The sequence below is a fragment of the Sesamum indicum genome, linkage group LG13 (assembly GCF_026168435.1).
Source record: "Sesamum indicum cultivar Baizhima isolate 11 linkage group LG13, ASM2616843v1, whole genome shotgun sequence".
NCBI lineage: Eukaryota > Viridiplantae > Streptophyta > Magnoliopsida > Lamiales > Pedaliaceae > Sesamum > Sesamum indicum.
Window position 1 is genome coordinate 10,081,074 of NC_142669.1, and position 23,415 is coordinate 10,104,488.

At 34.7% G+C, this 23,415-nt stretch overlaps 2 protein-coding genes across 4 annotated transcripts; one reads left to right on the forward strand and one right to left on the reverse strand.

Moving 5' to 3' along the window:
- Positions 1 to 13,484: 13,484 nt before the first annotated feature.
- LOC105176953 (uncharacterized) lies at positions 13,485 to 19,133 on the forward strand. 3 transcript variants are annotated; one of them, XR_016063650.1, is made up of 6 exons: positions 13,485 to 16,425; positions 16,535 to 16,580; positions 16,673 to 16,798; positions 17,114 to 17,190; positions 18,454 to 18,975; positions 19,069 to 19,133. XR_016063650.1 is itself a non-coding variant. In XM_011099944.3 (5 exons), the coding sequence occupies exons 1-4, from the start codon at positions 14,014 to 14,016 to the stop codon at positions 17,173 to 17,175; spliced, it is 2,646 nt and encodes an 881-aa protein (XP_011098246.2). In that variant the 5' UTR covers positions 13,485 to 14,013; the 3' UTR covers positions 17,176 to 17,190; positions 18,454 to 19,133. The 3 variants fall into 3 exon arrangements, 2 of the variants coding, with proteins under 2 accessions (XP_011098246.2, XP_011098247.2); XM_011099944.3 differs by having other exon boundaries at positions 18,454 to 19,133; XM_011099945.3 differs by having other exon boundaries at positions 13,486 to 16,425; positions 16,688 to 16,798; positions 18,454 to 19,133.
- A 586-nt stretch (positions 19,134 to 19,719) lies between these two features.
- Positions 19,720 to 23,231, reverse strand: LOC105176952 (malate dehydrogenase, mitochondrial). Its single transcript, XM_011099943.3, has 7 exons — positions 22,868 to 23,231; positions 22,074 to 22,247; positions 21,787 to 21,955; positions 21,614 to 21,675; positions 21,386 to 21,507; positions 20,492 to 20,609; positions 19,720 to 20,126 (listed from the first exon to the last, which is right to left on the reverse strand). The coding sequence occupies exons 1-7, from the start codon at positions 23,123 to 23,125 to the stop codon at positions 19,986 to 19,988; spliced, it is 1,044 nt and encodes a 347-aa protein (XP_011098245.1). The 5' UTR covers positions 23,126 to 23,231; the 3' UTR covers positions 19,720 to 19,985.
- Between the last annotated feature and the right edge of the window lie 184 nt (positions 23,232 to 23,415).

Genomic DNA, 23,415 nt, shown 5'->3' on the forward strand with positions numbered 1-23,415 from the left:
TACCCATATTAGTTTTTTTGAGAATTAATATAATTTGTATCGTTTTATGTCAGTTATTGTAATTTGTTTACGATCATATTGACGTATTGGTTCAATCGAGAGGCGTTGTAATTTATAGTTCATTGTTTTTAGTATATTGATGCATCGGTTGAATCGATAGTTGTTGTAAATTTATTGTTTATTCTTCTGAATGTATTGATGTACCGATTGAATTGATGTATCGAAAAATTAAAAAAAAATAAGGAAAAAAGAATTAAATCTCAAAGTGCACTCACCTATAGATGGTCATTTTCACTAACTTGAACTGATACACCTTAGTGCTCTTTTTTTTTTTTTTTTTTAAATATTATGTATAAAAAAGAAAAAAAAATATTCTTCTTAGGACCATTGACAAACATACCTACTAAAAATGATGACGTAAATTACGTCACGTATTACTCAAATTAAATTTGATCGAATCAAACTAATTATATAATAAATGTGATATATTGTTTATGTGATTAGTTATTTTTTTAAACTATACATCAATCACACAATAATCATATTATATTTGTTATATAATTCATTTAGGTATGACGAAACCTTATTCGGGTTAAAATTCCCTTTAGGGATAGTAACAAATTGGGTTCGGTTCGAAGAACGCAAGTTGGACTAGGTATTTTTCTTTCGTTTGTTAAACCGAACAACCAGTTGACGAAAGAGATAGAAATCAGGTAAAAATTGCTAACTTGAGTACCAAAATTAGAATTAATATTTATTTGACAGCTAGAATGGATCAAACAGTCAAGTATAAGAATCAAAAGTGTAATTCTCCCTGTAAATTATATATGAGGATATGTATAATATACATATAATCGTGAAAATAATCAAAGAAAAAATTTGTTACGCTGCATTAATCCAGTTGAATTATTAGTCGGTGTTGGATAATTATATGACTGGTTCAATTTTATTATCAATTAATGAAATGGATACTGACTGAGTGTATCTTATGATCGAGTTAAAAAGAGAATTTAAAATGGGCTACAAGTCTTTATGACTCCACTACAAATGGAACCTACAAATTTAGGCAAAACATCAGTTGTTACGTTCCCGAGTCACATAGTAAATACAAGAATCCTACATCTCAAAACACCATTAGTCGACTAATGAAAAATCCTAAAATAACTCTGGAGTGAACGTTGAATATGTTAGCGGACAAAAAATCACTGGACGAAGTAGATGATTAGATCCATTCATGAAGGTCTGATCCTTTTGCGATACACGACATAAAATTGGTATTCTGCTGCCCATATTAATATGTTTAGTATGTACATTTTTGTTAAAATTTATCTTCCGCATTCATAAAAAAATAAATAAATAAATATTGAATAGTGGAAGTATGCAAAGTTGGTGCACTTTACCTAAGAACTTTTGGGGTACGCATAAATGTGTAATGAATATCTTTTTGTGTTATTTTATGTGAATAATAATATAAATATAATTTGAAACCTTGAATAAAATTGAAAGTGATGGCTGAATTAATGATCAACAATTGTACTCACATGCGCTTACTTTTCTTAGTTGCTTGTCTTTTCCCTTTGTCCCCCCCCCCCCCTAAAAATATGAAAGTTGCAGTTAATTACATAGACTTGATTCAATGCACTTACTGATGAATTTGTATCAAATTTTAGGTAATCTCAATTTCAATTTTGGAAATGAGGGCAATAATTTAAAAAAAAAAATTAACACATTTAATTCAATTTCTGTTGAAAAAATGCAAATTTCAACGGAAAAAGGGGGTTTCACGTGCTAAGTATGTATTTTGTGTTTTTTTTTTTTTCCCTGGAGAAATTGTCATTTTTTGGCATATATTTATAGCTGACTTATTGTCCCCAACAACCAAGATTTAACCATATGATAATCAATGTACAGGTCAAAATATAAATATAATCCTACAAAAAAAAAAAAAAATCTTGACAAGAATTCGAATCCACAATACGTGAATGTTGTTGTGCCATTTGTGGGAGGTGAAGTTGGGAGGTTTTTCACCGAAACTTCACACTAAACTTTAATATAGTATAGATGTCTAGAGTCTAGACAAAGGAAAGAGAGAGGATCCAAACAAGGATGTACGATTTGTTGCGATCTAAAACATATATAGATATTTCTTCCTCTATAGGAGGAGGTAACTGCCTGTGAACGATTTGTTGCGGTAGTGTAGTTGAAGGAAGTCCGTAATCGAGAACTTTGAATATCCGAGAACAATACAATCAAACAAGATATGAATTTATAGAGGTTTAATTTTATTTTCCAAAGTATGTTGTGCCTGATCATAAGCATAGGGAATAAATAGTTGGATTATATATTTTATTTGAAATGGCAAAATGGTGACTAATTAGGCCCAAGGACCGAAACTGTTAATACTTTAAAAATTGAAGAACTAAAATAGAATTTAGGGACTGAAAACGAATTAATAGTAATATATGAGGATTAAAGCTATAATTATCTCGATTCTTTCCTTCATATACATATCAAAACACACCAAGGGAACTAATTACCATGTCAAGCTACACCTGCATTCATGACATCAACAACACCATTAGGGTTGTACACTCTCTATTTTAAAAAAAAAAAAAATTAAAAAATAAAAAAAAATCAAATGAGGTGAATGAAATAATTTAAAAAAGTATAAAAAAATTGTTTAGGCAGTCCAAAAAAAATTCAAAAATAAGTAAACTTAAATTTGTAGTCCACAAGGACATTTTGATCAATTTTACCATAAAAAATGGCTGAAAACTAAAGGAGAATAACGAATTGGGCTAATTGTTAGACGGTGTTAAAATTAGGAGAATATTTGTAATTTTTCAAACAACGAGAAAATATTCATGATTATGTCAAACCTTAGAAGAGGTTGTTGTAATCTACCCTATTTTAAATTAAGCTATTGAAATATTTGGATCGGATGAAATTACGGAGCTTACAATATGTTACTAACAGTAATTTTAATTAGTTTGAAAAAAATTAAATGAACTTAGTAATGTTTTGTTACATAAATCAAATACACGACAATTATATTTTGTTGGGACTGCAAATATCCCAATATCGTTTGTGACATTACTGTACCAATATTTTTGTCGTGTCGATACTTTTACTTATAATATATTTTAGAATAATTTTTTATATGTATGTTTATAGGAACGACGTGTCAAGACAGCTAATATGATATAGTACGTAGTGATTACTTAATTTCTTTTTAAAATAAAATGAAAAAGTGGGGTGTGATTAATATATTTCTATTACGCACTGCAGAAAAGGTAAATCACTTATGAATATTGACTTTTGATGTCAAATAGCAATAATAGCATTGGCAATGACATGAAAAGGTGTCATCATCTTTTGGTACTTCCATTGCACACAATCAAAGGACTTGAAATTTTGTCTCCATGAGATCTCTATATAAACCCTACCTCATATCCTCAACATTTCCACCTTCATCACCTACACAAATTTTCAAGAATTTACTCTTCATTCATTAATCCCACATTCATATATATACATATATATATATATATGGCGAATTTAAACTTCTCGTTCTGTTTGATCTTGATCGCATTTTCACTTGCTGCATGTGAATCGCGTTCTCTTCACCTATCCCTACAATCCAAGGGACACGTACTGATTGAAAGCGCTCAAGAAATGATCAAGGAGAGCATGAGGAGAAACGGCGTTACCGGACATTGGTACCATGTTAATCGCAAGAGTCCTGGCGGACCTGACCCGAAACATCATTAGTGTTGATTTTTATGGTATCTGCATTTTATATGCACGAGGGGGAAAATTGCTTGATGCATGTGTGGAATATATCAAATCAGTATAATCTTATGGTGTGTATAAGAATTTTGGTACACGAAAGCTACGAAAAGAGCTATATATATAGGGAATAATTTTCTAAATTGGAAGAGACTTTTTTCTGGTTTTTTTTTTCTATTAATTTTATTTTTCACTTTTCTTGTTTATTATCATTTGGAAGGGTTGAGTGAATTTTGGGGTTTATTTTTATTTTTTTGTGATCTCCTTACTTTATTTTGCATATTAGAAAAAAATATAATTTCATAATATTTATAATTAGATTATCTCTCAAGAAATCACTAATCATATTTATTAGTGAAATCCGAATTTAATATATCATAATTTCAAAATATTACATTAAACTATTATGAGTATTTCTAAATTAATTTCATACTTAAAAAAGTAAAATGAGAGAAAAATAAATTAACATTTCGATAGGGTATCTGAACATTTTGATATTCTAAACACCTGCTAAAATATATAGAGATCAAAGAAAAAAAACGCAATAAGGAGATTCCAGTTCAGATTCGATTTAACTAGACTTGAACCATTACAATTTAGGGAGAGTAATCATTAAAATAATAATTTTATCAATTATACTTACTATGTGATTGATTCGATCTGATCAGATGTGATCTGGACCACGTCGTATACTATTGAGAAACCTGTCATGCTTTATTATCATTTTTATTAAAATTCGAACCACTTTATGTGTTGAATATATTCGACGAGTTAAATATTATGTTTATTGACTAGTTAGTGTTATTGATCTGTCAATTCCATTCATATTATCATAAATAATAATGTAATCGATCTTTTCTGACCAATCTAGTGGGCATAATGTCAAATACTAACAAATATGAAGATTAAAATTTAGTGAAAATCTGAATTGTCAAAATAAAATAAACAATTTTAGGTTCAACATTTAATTTTATAGTTTAACACTATAGCAAAGGTTGTAATATTTTTAAGGTAGAGTAAGTAACAAAACTAAAACGTGCAACATATGCCGGTCCAAGTATTGCATTCTAAATGTAGAATCAGATACAATAACAACGTCAAAAGATTCATATGTTTGTGCAATTTAAAGACCAATCAAACCCAATCCAGCTCAGAGAGCTCAAAGTTCAACCTCAGTGTTCGTAACATAGTCGATATTTTAAACAAAATCTATTATGAAATTCCAAACAGAATCAGTTTGACTGTATATGATCACTTAAAATAATCTCTTAGTTGCCAATATTCATTTGATGAAAGCGTAATGGAGTAAATTTTGTATCATGGGACTTTGATTACAATTTGACTTTCACAAGATTTTGTCCGAAATTGATTATGTAAATGCTTATATGCGAATTAGTCCACAACTTCCAACTATGTGAAAACAGACAAGATTGTGTTGCATAATCCACACAATCTCGTTTGTCTTGGATACGAAAGGGAAATCCACTTCATTGTCCGCATCATCCTTCTTGGCGCCCGGCCTCTTAAACGTGACCAAAAAAGGTGTAAGCTTTTTGGGAAATTGAGGATGACCCAATTTATACCTTATTACATTAAATTTTCTATCGTATTTTAAAGTTACATATTTGATTTGAGTCGAGATTACATGTGATTCGGTGATTCGAGTTGAAATTAGGGTTCATTGTCTATATTACTGCTTGATTGGAGGTGGGGTTTGCTCCTGATCCTCGAACTGGATAGTGGTGTTGATGCCTTGAAACACAATTCATCAAGCCTGTTGATCAGGTGATCTTCAGTTAAAATCTTCCGACACCTGAGTTAGAAGTTTACTTAGAGTAATAAGTGGGATCTCGGAATTAGATCTTGGTGTAGTAAATGCATAGCTTCTAAAATGGAGACGAATAGTGTTCATAAAGGACCACGCGCTGGTGCAGGAACCCTCGTATGTTAGAAGCATCAACGACTATTATTACAGGATATCGGGTCAGTAGGGTTTGGTCATTAAAAACAATGTATGTAAACAATTATTGTTATTGTTGTTCAATAATTTGGAGTCTGGAGACCTCCTAACAACGATTGACATGACATACTTTTAGCAAGAATATTTGACAACCAAATTACGCATAACGTTGTCACTGAAAACAATTAGTAATACATGTATAATGACGACCTGATAATAATAAATAATTGTTATCGCTATATTTATATTACCCCGACCCAGAGCATCATTGTAAATATATCATCAAATATCTTTCATGAGAAATAATTATATTATGATAAAATTAAAATAACCTTTATTAAATATACCACAATTAATTCCTAGTCAAGTCTCTTGCTATTCAAAGCCACACTTTAATTTATTGGAGTAAAGGTTTGTTTGTCTTATACCAATTCGTGGATGATCACTTCATAAAGAACAAAATAGTGACTAGATAATTAACTAAAACAATCAGCGCTAATGACAGTTGGTCAGACAAAAGAATGAGGCACCATCACTATTGGGACAATCCAAGATTTCATATGTCTGAACTTGGAGTTATCTGCCTAGATTTCCAAGTTCATGTACAAATATATAAGAGGTAGCTTTCATCCTCAAACATACATAGTTTGAACAAACTTTCCTAAACTCTACATAGTATCCTAAGGAAAATGGAAGCTTATACAAGATTTGTTTTACTTAGTATGATCATTATTGCGTCGCTCTACGTTGTGAATTTAGGTGCACGATCCCATCCTCGAATCCGGCCCGTGCAGAAACCAGCTGACAGTCCTCGTCTGAAGTTGCGCAAATTGGGATTCGATGAGCCTAAGTTGGAGTATTATCGCAGAAGGGCCATAACGCTGGATGCTGGGACAACAAGAGTGGCGCCCGGAGGGCCGGACCCTCAACACCATTCTAGAACACCAACATTGTCTTAATTTAGGTATATCTCGAGATGGTTCGTATGTGACTTCAACTATTAGCTGTGTCCAATGTTTGTTGGCGGTTTGGTTGAAGAAAATTTAGGTTAAATTTTGATAATAAGAAATTAGTGAAATGTCTGGTTTTATGTTCTCTTTCCTGTATTTGTCCATCGGCAAAAATGAAATAAATTGTCTGCATACTTTATTATAATTAAGAGCGCCTCTTTAGTGTCTTAATTTTTTTTGATCCGTCATTTTTTTATTTTGTAAATTATTTCAGTAGTTTTTTCTTCCCCACTCTTCTCTCAATAACTTCTCATATTTTTTATTATTTTATTTATTTAACTAAAATATATATATATTGACAAATAACAATTATATTATTTAATTTTAAATTAATTGTACACACAATTAGGTGGACCAGACACACTAGTATCTATAACCTATACCATATATAAATCAATATATTATATACTACCCAAATATGATAATAATACAGTAAATAATAAATCATGTCTATAGTATTTTCTTTCTCTCAAAATTAGAAAACCAAATATATTTTCCTTCATGATGTGGGAAGACAATTTGACATATCAGCGGGCAATACTCAAACTCGAACTTATCATAATAGTTAATACTCATATCTGGATCCGTTATTTTTATATTAGACCTAAATTCGACAATTGAAATAAGTATTTTGAGTATGGGTAGGGTCTAGTCCCTAAAATATCTTCAGGTATGGGTATTGAATGGGTAAAATTTAGGATAAATTACAACCACCTCTCATTATTTGAAAAATTACAAATACCCCCTGATTTTAACACCGTCTAACAACGAGCTCATTCCATTAGGTTTCCATCTAATTTTTGTGGTGAACTGATCAAAATACCCTTTTGAATTGTAAATAATAATTATATATATTATAATTTTGGGTAAACATCACTTTTGGTCCCTCAAATATGCCACTTATCCAGATTTGGTCTCTTATGTTTCCTTCTCATCAAACTTAATCCTCAAGTTTATATGTTTCATCATTTTTGGTCCCTTCGGTTGTCTAATCGTTAAAACTAATAGATTCTTCGAGGAATTTTTTTTTTGCTGCCATAGGGTTCAAAATCGAGACCTTTTAAAGCATTCAATATCTTTACCACTGCACAAAATGCACCACATGTTTATTTTTCTAAATGATATATTACTTAAAACAAATAACTAAGAATTACCTTGTTAGTCCCCAAATATTCTGCTGTAGCAGCAACAACGAGCAGCGGCGCAGAGACAACGATGACGAACGACGGGGCGACTACGGCGACTGACTGAGCAGCGAAAAAAATCATGGTGAGGAGGAAAGATTCACATCTTCAAAGTGAGTTTTTACCAAAATTCTTGAATTATTTGTGTTGCTTATAATTATTTTTATCATTTTGTTGCTTAGAATCACTGCTACTGCTGCTGCCACTGCTGAATATTTGGGGACTAACAAGAAATGAAGGAATAAATTGTAACAGATTTGTTGATTCGACTAGACCCGTCCACTCTTAATGCTGCAGTCAACTCTAAAAAAAAAAAGAAAAGATGTGATTTATGCTGAAGAAAAAGGAATGATTGCTCTATGATTTTGGAGATAATCCTTTTTGGGATATTTGGCTTATGCAAAGGAATGATTTGTTAACTTTTTAGAGCCAATTATATATCTAACCATCCTCTGTGTCTAGATTCGTAGGATGCTTATAGTATAAATCGGAGGACATCTCAAATCCATTAGTCAATCCATCATTTTATCTTTTGAATTTTCTTTAGTTTTAATATTGTTAATAAAATTCCACTTCTTTTTAGTGTATTTTTCTTTTAACATGTTAGGCTAATTTTCTTATTTTTTGATTAAAGTTAAGGTGATTGCTTGATTCCTAAATTCGTGAGATCTAATTTATGCTTATTACTCTCGTTAAAATAAATATTCATGTTATTCTCTTTGCTCGTACTACAAACATCTGATTTATGAATAATACGGCCGATTGTTCGTTATCAAGAAGCTTTGCTTTGCTAATTGAACTTTGTCAATCCGTGTAATTGTTTGTTTAGTTCAATAATTAGTAGCAACATAACATGATTAATTATATTGTAGTAGTTAATTATGTTATTGAGAATGCATGATCTGACTTAAATGAATTATCCTCGTAGGAATTTGTTAGCTACAATCAGGCCTTTCTAATTCTTAATGTTGTTAATGGATTAAGTCTTGTGGACGTTCCTAGGGTTGTTTATAGATTAGGGATCTAGCCAACAGTCGTACCTTGACTGACAAATAGTAAGAAAATGTGAGGTCGTTAGGTCGTACTAATGATCATAACTGGTTTATTTATTTAAACGAATGTTATATTTGCATCGATGATCAACCAATAGAATCAAGCACGAATTCCCAATCTTAACCGAAAAAGTCTTCTCATATATTTATCCCTTTTAATTTTATTTTCTTTCTAGTTTTTTCAGTTTCTATTCTCTTCACAATCAAAATCCCCCCACCATTTTTATTCTTAAAGGAATCGACTTGAAGTCAATCCCTGAGAAATCGACCCTACTCCCACTTCTATAAAAGTGTCCGTAGAAATTATTTTCGATAGTCTCGACACCCATCAGTGATGAAGGTATCAAATCTTTTTAAACGGTCTTGGTTTTGAACCTTCTTGGCAGCATAAATGGTTTTTTCCCCCAAAAAAATCCATTAGTTTTAACGGTTAGATAACAAAGGGGACCAAAAATGATAAAATATATAAAGTTGAGGGATTAAGTCTGATGAGTGAGAAACATAAGAGATCAAATTTTGATAAGTCGCATAGTTGAGGGACCAAAAATGATGTTTACCCTATAATTTTTTAATATGCTTTTATAAACTAATATTTTCTATAGATTATTTCTATTTTACCCACCCTCAATTTTTTTTGTATTTTTTTTATATTTTTTATTTTTTAAAAGAATACAACAAGGCTAAAATAATAATGTCCATTCTACCCTCTAGGGGCTATATATTTATTTTCCATTTGAGGGGGATATTTATAATTTTTCAAACAATGAGGGAGTATTCATAATTATGCTAAATTTCAGGGGATGTAATTATAATTTACCTTAAAATGTAATACTCTAAAAATTCATAAATATCCGTTAACTTAAAAAAATAGAATTTATAATTTTCTGATAAATTAATCGGCTAGATTTACTTGTCATCTAAACTTCATAAGTCTATTAACTATTTTTTGTATTAATGTTTTAAAAAAAAATTGCCACAATTTTTTATCTTTATTTTCGTAGTGACAACTCTAAATTAAATTTATGATAGAATTAAATTGAACATAAAGTGATAAGTCAAGCTCAATTAATATATGAGACCAATAAAATTCATTTGAATTCAAATCGTAAAAAACTCGTAAAATGAAAGTTGAACGTAAATTCAAATCGATAAAAGCATCCTTCTAAAGTTCAAATGTAACGTTTCATACTTTTTTTTTTCCCATCGATTCTTTAATTTTTGTTCATATCTCAAATCTACGCCGATTGTGTAATTGATTAATAACGATCTAATATTTGGACAAAGTCAAAATCATTTTATATATTTCAACAATATTCAATTTGCTAAAATAATACCCACTCGTTGATAGGCCTAAATTTAGAACCCAAGTTCGATGATGAGATCTTACCATCAAGAGACATGAGGTGACCTTAAGATGCATTGACACTAAAATTACTAATTTGCCCTTGGTTGGATACTTAAAGGAGGGGTGAATTTGTAATACCATCTCCTCCCTCATAAATGGACCTGAATCAAACCGTTTAAAATTGAGAAAGCCCAATGGGCTCGATTTGACCCACTACTTTTTTAGATTCTGGCCCGACCCAAATACCTATGCGCACATAGTCATGATCTTGAGACATAATTGCCACTAGAATGCTATTTTTAGTGGAGATCTATCTAATAAAATTTATTTGAACTCGACTTGTTAAATTTAATAAATGAAATTCAATAGTATTCAATAAGATTTCAAGCTTAGTTCGAGCTTTGATATATATATATATATATATATAAATATCAAATTATTTAAATTTGATTCATGTTTTGTTTAATTAAAATTTGTATGTACTCAATTGGCTTAGTAGAAGAATCAAACTCAAACATAATTTTTCAAAATCTAATGTGGTCGCAACCTATTGGTTATCATATCAAGTCATTTAATTTAATATAATTTTTTATTTTTCTCTTTTTTGAATTATAGTTTTAGTTGTGTTACTAATAGTTAACTCATGGCCCAGCAAGGTCCGACCTGATGGGTTGGTCGGTAGGAGGCCCACTTCTTTATCTTTAAGTTTTGAGAAAAAATATTTGGGAGACATCACACATATAAGTATTAATATGAAAACTTTCCATTTGAAATTAATAATAAATGAAATTTTAGTTTGGAATACAAATTTACCGTAATAATCCAGACGTAAATTTTTATTCTCACTATAGAAATTTCGAAAGATATTGCAGAGAATGTATAAACTTCCAAACAGCACGTGTCATGCATACAGAATATGCCAAAGCTAGCGCATTGCTCCTTTTTCAGCAATGATGGAACAAATGAGATACGTCCAAACATAATTCTCTACAACATCTTGTTGATGGATAGCTCATTGTACGTTTATTGCGATCTACATATTGATAAGCTATTTGTCTAATTATCAACATCTTATAAGATATTTTAAAACATTTGTAAGCTCACCTACAGACCCTCTTAATATTATCTGAAAATTACAGTCATCATCTAATCGCAAAATTTAAATTAATATGCGTTAAGGTACAATTTGTTACCAACCGTACAAAGCAATACATCCTGAGTAAAAATTACTAAAAGTGTCAATAAAACCTTTGTCAAGTGATATGATAAATAGCTCACAGTAAAAGATTATAAGTTTAAGATTCATAAATATATGTACATATCTGCTCCTATCATAGATATTTGTCAGTTTGTTTCTTTAATATGTATTCTATGTTTTAAAATTGTTACTGTGTTCGATTTATATTTGATATTTAAATATAACAAATAACATAATGCACGACGTGTAAATATATTACAAGTCTAAATTTGATATATGGAACACATTGGGTATTCCAAAATGACAAATGTACCCCCAAACATATAACTTTTATATCCCAAAGGGCACTGAATCCGCACACAGTATGTCAGAGTTGCACCCGCTCGACCTCCAAACTCGAGTATGTATAAACTCACTACAACCATCAAGTTAAAATTGCATCAATAGTTCGCATAGTTGATCATATTTATAATTATTGACCTTCCATGCACAACGTATAATTTTTGTCATCTTATTTACCCTCCGAACTCGGTCTTTTAGATGACCTTATTGACTTAAATTCAGAGGACTATAATTGGGATCTTCCCACGTTGATCTTATCAAGCTTTGTATTGTAGGATACTTCAAGAATTTTTTGACCTAATTTTTGATTTGGAGAACGCCTCGTAAACTTAAAGGGTGTTTTGGTGAGTTTATAAACTCTTTAAAACATCTTATAACATGTTTGAAAGCTTATAAAACGTCACAAAATCTTTCATAATTTTTTTATGAAAAGATCTTATAAGCCCTAAAAATAAGAAGGTAAAAGCTTATAAGATTTTTAAAAAGTATGTATAAGGAATTATCAGTATATTTTTAAAATCTTAACAAATTCTTTCAAATTAATTATAATTTTGCCATTACGAACATCTCATAAGCTTCATAATTTTATTTTATCCAAGTACTTTAAAAATTTATTTTAAATAAAATCTAACATCTTATAAACTCTAAATCTAGTTCTGAGTCAAATCAAATTAATAAGATTACAAATGTACCTAAGTATTTATTATGATACATATATATATATATATATATATATATAGGGATAATAACACCCTTCTACCATAAGGGTTGATGTAATTACACATAAACCCCCGTGATTTGAGAAATCACATCTAACATTCCTGATATTTGCTTCCTTCTAACCAATAAGTCTATCTGTTAGTCATAATTCACCGGATTTGGTGATATTAATAAAAAAATCAGAAATTTTTTTCTATATTTACCCCCCTCATTACTTTTTATTGATTTATTGCAGGTCAAATGATTTTTTATGATCAAGTTACCCCCATATTTCTTCACGAACTAATGCATGTGAGGAGATATATCTTCATCGTTATAAGGAAAGTTTAGTCAGAAAAAAATAGTTTGACCTATAATTAGTCAATAGAGAATAAATAATAATTTTCATTCAATTTTTTATTAAATCAGTAAATTTAGTAAATTTTGACTAATTGAGCAATTTATTTTTTAGATTAAAGCAAACTTTATGAAAACTAAATATAATTTCTTAAATTATAAAAAAATTATGTATAATCATATCAAATTTCAAGAGAAGGGTATGTAATTATTCTAATATTTTTAAATAAAACAACATTAAAAGTGAGTAGAGAGTTTGTTCCCAACACTAAAACCCTTTCAAAAATAAATATATAAATAAATAAAAAGAGAAGCAAATACTACTAAAAGAAGGAAAGCGAATAATAGCATCAGAGAAATCACACGTGGTACGGAACCCCGCATCTCGAGGATAGCGCGTGGGATACACGAAGGAATCGAAGGCATTGATTGTTCGCTCGTCAGCAAGGTACCACGCTCCTTCACTCGCCAGTGACGTGGCAATCCTTCACCGCCTTTGGATCACTGTCCAAAAGCGCGTGCGATTAAATGTATCATGTGTGCCGCCCGACAGCAACAAGCGACACAGCGTTTAGAGAGAGAAACAAAAAAACTTTTTTCATTTTTTTTTTCTAGAGAGAGAAAGCGAGTGGAGTTCGGATCGAAGAACAGAACGCTTCCCACCCCTTCTTCTTCTCTAATCTCTCGTGCTCTCAAACCCTAAATTTCCTAATTATTTTCTCTGTTTTTATTTATTTTTTTGTCTTTTTATTGTAAATTATTTTCCTGTTATCTGTATCCGCTGTTCCGATCTTTGGCTTTCTTCTTCTTTTTTGGAAATTTTGTTCTGTGGTGAAAGACGGATCTGGTTGTATCTCTGTAAAGATATGATGTGTTTCCGTTTTAATTGAGCTAGGATTTCTATTTAAAATTCTGTAAATCGAGATTATTCGATTCCCTGGTTCTGGATGTTTGTAGTCTGATTCTAGGGTTTTTGAAACCCTAGATTTATTGGAAATTGTGTAATCTTAGGGTTCTTGGGGGTTGATTCGGACGAAGTTAGGGTTTTTTATTGTTCAGTAATTGGTGATTACATGTATGGCTTCGGGGACTTTAGGGGATTCTAGTGATGATTTGAATTGGAGAGGGAGGTGTCGATGGACGGAAAATAGCAAAGTTTATACGCGAAGATTCCACAAGAAAGCCCAAAAATCCAGCAATAATAACGGTACTGCCACCACAACAATCCGCATAGCCGAGAACCCCACATCAGCCGCCCCGAGCAGTGCTGCAAATCCCACCCCGACTCAGGCTGAGGTTTCCTCAGCCTCTGTTGCAACAACTACCGTTGCAGAGGTTTCCACTGCCTCGACCTCCGAAGGTCCCGACAATTGTGCTGTTGCCTCGCCTCCACCCACTACTCCTGGCAATCTTGCCGAAACAACCACTCCCGGCAGGAGTTCAGGGAGCCCTGTTCTGCGAGAGTCCCCGGAGGCTCTAGAGACGAACAATGTGGACTCTTATAAAAAGTTGCATAAGGACTCTCCACAACAAGTACAGACTCCCTCACGTGGATCACCGGACAAAGATGCAGATACTCTTCAACAGATGCTGGAAGAAAAGCTACAACATCAACCACATACGCCCTCACTGTTGCAGGATAATTGCTCCACTCAGAATCGAATACGAGAAGGCAATGGCAGTCAACCTGCTGAGCTGCAGAATCTTGAGGATTTGTCATTGCCTAACAGTAATGAGGCTGAGAATTTGAAAACGCCATCCCCTATCCTCAGTGAAAATGAGGTAAATGGGGACCAGCCAAATGGCAGCCAAGTTGCTATGCAGCTGCTTACTGGGAATGCGGGTCGGGGTCACGGAGAAATGATGCCAGGTTCACCTCAAGTTCCCGAAGGCAATGAGCAAGTGCACGTCAATGGAGTTGTGAAGCCGCTAGTGATATCTAGTGTTGATGATAGGATTAGATTTAAATTATGGAAAGCAACCCCGAAGAATGAGATTAAGGATCTCTGGAAGAAGCTAGAATGTGAGCTTGATCAGGTTAGGAAGCTAGTTAAACAGCTCGAAGCCAAGGATATTCAGCTCGCTTCATATAGTACTCAGATTAGCAACAGTAACCTCAGCAATACTAACAATTGTATCGGTGGCGAAGGTGCTAGTATTGGTGTTTATGCTCATCCTCAGAACCAAAATTCGCAAAATAATGTGGTAGACAGAAGGGTGTTGGTGAGAGTGAATTCAGAGGTGAGTACGATGGGGCACCAGGAAGCAAGACCTATGGGGTTAGCGAGAGTGAATTCTGATATGGGTGCAGCCCGGAATCTAGGACCGAGGCCATATAGTAGGCAGCTCAGTGTTGCTGTAATGGAAAATAATCACAGAGCTGGTGAATTTGTCGAGAAAGAGAAACGGACACCAAAGGCCAATCAGTATTACAGAAACTCAGAGTTCCTATTGGGAAAGGACAGACTGCCTCCTGAAAGTAATAAGAGGTTGAAGACGAATAATGGTAGGAAATATAGTGGAGAAACAGAACATGCCTTCGGGTTTGGTTTTCGGTTTGAGAAAAGCAGGAATCAGGTCTTTAAAAGCTGTAGCAGCTTACTTCAGCGGTTGATGAAGCACAAGTATGGGTGGGTGTTTAATGAGCCAGTGAATGCCAAGGCCCTTGGCTTGGTTGATTATCATGACATCATTAAGCATCCTATGGATTTGGGTACAATTAAGACCAGACTGTCACAAAATTGGTATAAATCTCCTAAAGATTTTGCAGATGATGTGAGACTTGTTTTTCACAATGCCATGACTTATAATCCGAAGGGACAGGATGTTCACATTATGGCAGAACAATTATTGCAGATTTTTGAAGAGAGATGGGCAATTATAGAGACCGAGTGTAATCCTTACTGGAAATATCAAATGTATCAGGACGGAGGGTTGTCCACTCCCACCTCCAGAAGGCCCCCACCTCAATCTCATTTTACCCCAGCTTCGGTCCCACTTTCTTCTCCTCTTGTTCCTGGATTTATCTCTGCTGCAACACAGGTCCCTGGTGCTGCTGTTCCTTTGTATGCTCCTGCTGCCCCGCAGATAAGGACTTATGATAGACCTGAGCCAATGACATCTGTTGCTGTTGATCCTAAGATTCATCGACCTCATGTTGGCAGGACTCCTCTTCCGAAGAAACCTAAAGCAAAGGATCCCAATAAAAGGGACATGACATACGAGGAGAAGCAAAGACTTAGCACCAATCTTCAGGGCTTGCCTTCTGAGAAGCTTGATGCTATTGTTCAGATCATTAAGAAGAGGAACACTGCCCTTTCTCAACACGATGATGAGATCGAGGTGGACATTGACAGTGTTGATCCAGAAACTCTGTGGGAGCTTGATAGGTTTGTGACTAATTACAAAAAAAGCTTGAGCAAGAACAAGAGGAAAGCTGAACTTGCTCTCCAAGCAAGAACAGTAGCAAATCAGAAGGTTGCATTGACGGTAAGGATGGAATTTTGATTTCAGATTGCATGACATTTCAAATTCTAAGGAAAATCTTCTGTCAGATCTTAATGAAAATGCATTGAATCATATTTTCCCCACATTGCAGAACTCAACTCCAGCAGTCGCGCAGGTTCAAATTGAGAATGTAGCAGGTATTAATTTACTTTATGATGCTGAGGTTCTATATTGTACTTTATTTGGAGAGTGGATTATACTGTGAAAACTTAGACTGACGGTTAGATAGTTCCTTCTTCCAAAGCTTTTGAAAGGGGTACTGCTCCTCCTGATGAAGGGAAAAAGCAGGGGTATAATGGAAGTCAATCCAGCAGCTCAAGCAGCTCAAGCAGTGATTCTGGATCATCTTCAAGTGGTAATTGATGATTCTTTTCCTTATCTGTTCAAACTGTTCAATCACTTGTTCAAGCACTAATGACCATTCTTTTCCTTATGTACGACCTTTTTCCGTTACTTCAAACTTTTGTTCCTTTCATTTCTTACCTACTATTTTGACAATGGCTTATGTCAGGCCAAGATATGGTTGTTTCATGATGCCTTTGATCGTGTTTCTGGCTGTCTATTCTTTTCTGGATGACACTGTTTTTGGCTGACTTTCTTTGTTGTTGTTGTTGTTGTTGTGTGTGTGTGTGTGTGTCTTTTTTTTTTGAACCCTCTGAAAAACTCACAGGTTCAGGTAGTGACAGTTCCTCTGCAGATGGATCGGATGCAGGGCATTCACCGAGGACTTGAAAGGATACAATTGAGGTATAGGAGAGATGTCTGTCCTGTTCACTGAGCATACTTCTGGGCATACACTGCTTTGACAATCATTTGCCTTTAAGTTCCATGGTTTCCCAGCTTTCTCTGACCCATCCTTTTGTTTAGCTACACATCTCGTCTTGTTTGTATGAATAATTAAGACTGGTTTCATTTGGATTAAAATTATTGGGAGACAAATACAGATTCCATAAATACACACTGTGTGGCATCTGATGCAAATGATATTTAAACTTGTACTTCTGAGGAATGGCTCACTATTATTATCTGTTTAAGGCAAGTGCTGTGCACGTCTTTGTTAAAAAGCTAAAGAAGAATTCTTAAGCTTGAAGGATTTGACTTTGGAAAAGCTTCGACCATTCAGTTTTGCCAGTCTTATCAGCGGTCACTCATTTTGTAGGCCAGGACCTAGATTGAAAAGACAAAGTGAAAAGATTCAGATGTACCCAGGACAATTATGCTTTTACTCCTAGGGTTTGATATATGTATGCCTTTTCACAGTATATCGTATTTGTGCTCTACACTTATGCGTTAACAGCTTCAAGATATCAGGTCATCTTTCACATGCATGGACATCAAAAGCCTATTCCATGAGTTTAAATGTTATTAACCTCGTCAGTGCTACTGTCATTTTATTGCAAAGTGGAATCATCCGGTGAATATGAGGTTTAATATTTCAAGCCGTCTCGTATCGCTATGTATTGGATTATATACAGCGCATGATGTAGAAGATATCTAACTGATGAAACTTGATTCTTCTGAATGTTGGTTAGACAACAATAAGTGAGAAATGTATTCCTCACTTCTTTATGGCCAATCATTTCGGTATGCAACTTGGATTCAATGGCAATAACTTTGTGGATTCTCAGAAGTATGCTTGTGTTGGTTTGTCCATAAATCAAAGAGTCAGGGAAGGGGGCAAGAGCCTTTTCTATCATTGGATCTCATGAAAGTTTCCTTTGTTTACAACATCTATGTTTGATGGTAGTACACATAAGAAATTGTTTTTAATTTCACTGGACGAGTATGAAGTGCTTCACTTTTTGGAGAACCATGCCTTGAATTCTTTGCTACTTTTAAGTTGGGATATGTTCTTGGATATTCTCTCTGTTGGCTTTATGTGGCTTAACATCATGATAAAATGCAATATTTTCATGACATTTTGTAATGTTGCAGAACAATTGTTATGATGGACCAATGCATGTTGATGAATATTTCATTAATGCTTCCTCATGCAAATGATGATTACAGGACCTTTAGATATGCTGAATGGCCAGATGGAACTGGAATGCCATTTGATGTTTTAGGTGCATTATCCCAGGCGCACCTTCCCATCATGAACGTGCAAGTCTGAATATTTGAGGTGGTCTCTCTTGTTAGCAGAATGCATAATGTCTTATTGGTTCATTGACGGTGATGGGAGAATGCAGCTCTAATTTCTAATCATAAAAGAGTTTGTGATAGGATTTTGTCCTTCATTTAACTTGTGATGAGAGGCTTTGAGGTCATTGAGCCCTGATTGAATCGTGTAGGTATGCCAGCTAGGGAGTAGCAAGTTGTATCTTGCGTTTTTGCGCATTGTAGTACAGTAGTGTGTACAGAGCTTAGTATCACAAGAGATTTGCGCTGTTGAATTTTGTCGTAGGGGAGTCAGAGATTTCAAGAAGGCGAATGGTAACTGGTTTGTTTCAAGTTGGCATGAGTTCTCTTCTCATTGTAGCTATTGAGTGGCGTTGGTACTGAGTCTTGTGGATGTGGCTATTGCAATGAAGTGTAAGTGCCTATTGATGTGGCACCCTTTTGCAATTTCAGTTTATATTTGTAACTGCGGCCTAACTAGAACATAGTTTCTTGGTACCTTGTCAGACAACTAAAAACTGGCTCTCGAGTAAATGACATTCTTGTGTGGCTGTAGCCGCTGCTTATCCCAACTGTCCTCGTATTGAGCCGTTTATTGTTGATAGACTATATCCTTTGTCAAGGGGAATCTTGATGCAGAGTTCCAAGCCTCCACCTTTGTGTCGAACTTGAAAGGGACTATGGATTCTCAAATTCAAGAGGTTCAATTAAATAGTTTATCAATGTTACAAGCTGGTACATTTTGTAATTTGTTAATTTTGACATCACATGCCGGATCGTTCAATCAGCCATAGGCCCATAGCCACAAGCAGCACGCAGCACCACTAACAGAAAATCTGACTGACACTGAGTTTTAGGGTATTTGGAAGTTACAGGAAAACCTGAAATTTCAATATGATCTGCTTATCTGATCTGCTGATATAATTGCAATGGACCGATCAAATACATAGCACACTCGATGTATGTTGTCGCGTGCTGGTGATTGTTTCATGCTTCTTGTTTTAAGAAGTGTGTCAACAAGCTAATTAACCTTGTGTAACACCAGGTGTAGCATCTGCAAGATTGTAGTGACCTTTCCAGCGTCAACACTTCCTGACCCTGCATATTAAGGACAAATGAAAAACTGCATTCACTGTTCTCATGTTAAAAGGCTTCATGTCAAGTAACTTGATCGTGTGGTAATTTAACATTCCGCGCATCTTGTCCGACAGAAATCGAATATCGAAGACTAGCCAACCGCATGGGTTATTGTTGAATAATTTCATTGTGTAGCCGCATATTATTACATGTGTATCTAGCCCGGTACATCACAAGGCAAGATATAACCTCTCCTGTAGCAAGAAACACTAACAGAATACAACATAGGAAAATGCAAAATTGTTGTCCACTTCTGGTGACGGAATGTGGTTCAGCTCCCTGCAACTTTAACTGCTGCGGACGAAAGCAACACCCTTTTCAATTGAACTTTTCAACTCAGGCTTGAGAGCTTCCAATCCTTGTTTTTCATTATCAGACAGAGAACCCAGACCAAGAACTTCCTCCAAGCCGTTCTTCCCTAGTCTTACCTGTTAATGCAGTAATAGACATTGCTATCAGGAATCACTCAAATGACACAAGGAAAGAGCTACATTGTTTACATGCATGCAACAGCACATTGGTGCCTCACACGGAGGAAGTCGAGCCAAAATGCATTTTTGGGAAGAGGTCGAATGCATGTCATATTTTGGTTTTCTGTATTTTCTTGGGATGGGAACAGGACATGTTATGACTTTAACCCCCACCAGCTTTCATAGCTTTCATTGTCTTTCTCTAATCGTCAAATGGTGGCCCACCCATATGACTAAGGTCTAAACACTCGAGGCATATTAGGTGACGACCCAATGGGTGACCATTGCAGTGAGAGGAGTTACATGCAAAAAGTTTGACTGACCTTGGATGCAAAGAAAGGTAACTCTGTTACAGTCGATTGCACGAAAGAACATTCCACAACATCTGGGGCTCCATTAAGTCCTTTCAGGCAAGCATCAGCAAATACCGCACCTGCATAGCTGCACAGTTACCTTGACAGTGTTGTCAGCAATCTAAATGTAATCAACTTATCATCATGAAAATTCTATGACATGTAGATACACAGTATGATAATGTTTTCAGCACATAATTCGATTCGGGAGCATCTGTATAGCACCCCACTAATATCTCAAGGAGATCTAAATGATGAGTGGAATTTATGCAGTAATAGCTGGCTGCCGTAAAATAAAATTTGTTCCAATTCTTTGCTGAATAGTCAAGCAACCGTTGGGTTTAAGAATATCCGAACAACTATTTAGTTGCACAATTTATTCCTAGCAAATATTTAAAGAAGCGGAGTGATTGGGTAAAGATGCTTCAGATTGCTAAACTCTGAACTTAGAATCGATCATAAGATTATGGCCATTTTCAGATATTCTAGAAGCATTGAAGAATAGCACCCAGAAGCAAATAGAATCATCAAGCCTCAACCTTCTTTAGAAAAGAACATCCAAAGACTTTGATTACCAAAGAGAAGCAATGGCTCCTGCAGCATAACATAAACCCACTTGATCCCAATATGCATAGCAGAATAAGGTTTAAGGACAAGGTCATGGCTCCACTTAGAAACTCAAAAGGCTTTAGCATTTGACTATTTCCAGTTGGTATCAGATGATCATGTGTTATGGTAAAATTAGTCTTCTATGCTGATCGCTCAACACATATCAGCCACCGAAATACCCAAAAGCCAAAACTGTATGGAAAAGTAACACAGCCTAAAAAATTAACACGAAGCAAGTAGAAGTTCATCACTTACGCCATTGAAAGTGTAGCTGAACCCTTCCCAGCTTTAGCCTCAACAACTTCCGTGCCACCGTCTTGTGTTCTTTTTGTCAGAGCTTTAATGTCCTCATCAGACAGATTTGCTTTTGGTGTAGCCTGTAGCAAAGTTTAATTGTCATCTATTCAGTCAGCAACAATTAATACCCACATACTTTATGTATCAAGAAACAAGAGAAGAAAAATTTCAGTGCAGCATCAGTACTTGTGAAAACAATGGGAGAATGGTAATTCCAGCATGACCACCAATGACCGGTACATTGACATCTGCCGAAAAAGAAGATGCAATACTTTTAGGTAATGCACAAAGCTAAGAGGAAGTAAAACAATAACCTTAAGCTAGCAACCATTACTCCACCAATAAAAGAATAGTCATACCAGCTACATTGACTTTAGCCTTGCCAGCGTAGAATGTTTTGGCCCTGACCACATCAAGGGTGGTCACACCAAACAATTTCCTCTCGTCATATACTCCCTTGCTCTTGAAGACCTCAGCAGCGATAGGCACAGTTGAATTTACAGGATTGCTAATCATATTGACAAGAGCCTAAATTTATGGCAAAAGTTAGCATCAATGACTTTCAGACACCAATAGCAACGAAAAGTCACAGCAAAAACTCAATATCAGAAACTTAGCAACACGTAGAGAAAGATAGGTGTGTTACATTGGGGCAGTACTTGGCAATGGCTTCACAAAGTGATTTGACAATGCCAGCATTGATTTTGAAGAGGTCGTCGCGGGTCATCCCAGGCTTCCTCGGCACACCAGCTGGAATGATGACTACATCAGAACCCTCCAGTGCCTCTCCTAGCTGTTCTTCGGCTGCATAACCCTTCACCTGTATATCAAGGTAATACACAATTTCAGATTATAATTAAAAAAAAAAAAATGCAAAAGATATCATTTGAAAGAGCAGGAATAGAAATGAAGACAGCGGGACATGAAGTGGAATTAAAGCATAGCTTTTTGGATTCAAGATGCAATTTTCAATCAGCACAAACTCTATGCAAGAAAATCCCCATCATTCAGTCACAAGTTGAGAAGCAACAAAAACTTGATATACAAAATTATTTAGAAAAATGGATACATGATCTTAATAAGTATAGATAAATTTGACGGATGAAGTTTACCGAGAAAAAATTAAAAAGAACCAACCAGCTTCCTAAAAGTATGCTTTGGCTCCATTAGATCCAAAATAAAAATATCAGGAAAAGGGCATTTATCTCCAGCAACATTGAAGTTAACATATAGTTGAGCAAAAACCCAGGAAATTATACAAAAGCAACAGATGAAACCCAACACATAAAAAGAATCATAAATTCAGATCCAAACCCTAAAGACGAGCAGCAAACATGCTCCAAAACCTAAAACGAAATAAACGACTAACTCAAGTAAAAGCAAAATTAGAGCACCAATCTAGATTTTCAGACAAAAACCAAGAGAAGGAAAGCCTAGAACCTCAGATCTTGTGTTGATGTGGCTAACGTCAGCAGCAACGCCGGGAGTTCCAGCGATATCGTAGAGCGCGAGCCTAGAGACAAGAGGATTCAACTTCATGAGAAGAGAGAGCGGCTGGCCGATTCCACCAGCAGCACCCAAAATGGCTACCTTCCGTTCGGGCGCTGCCTCTGATGAAAATGCGCGGCGCAAGAAACACGGCGAGGTGGAAGCGGCGTTGCTCCTCCGGAGAAGAGATGTCAACGATGCGGCCTTCATCTTTTCTGGTGTAGAGCGGAGAATTCAGGTAGAAGAACAGAACAGAACAGAGTGTGTCTGTGTGTGTGTGTGAATACAAATTAACTGAATCTGAAAGTGGGGAATGGAGACCGATATTTGGTATTTTTATTTTGTATTAATTTTTATATTTATAATTATAATAAGGTTAAATACACATACACATGTGAAACATCTCAAATTATACTTTTTTTTTTTTTGAAAAAAATTAAAATTATATTTACACCTCCTTTAAAAAATCACTCTTCTCATTTAATAAAAAATGCGAAGGC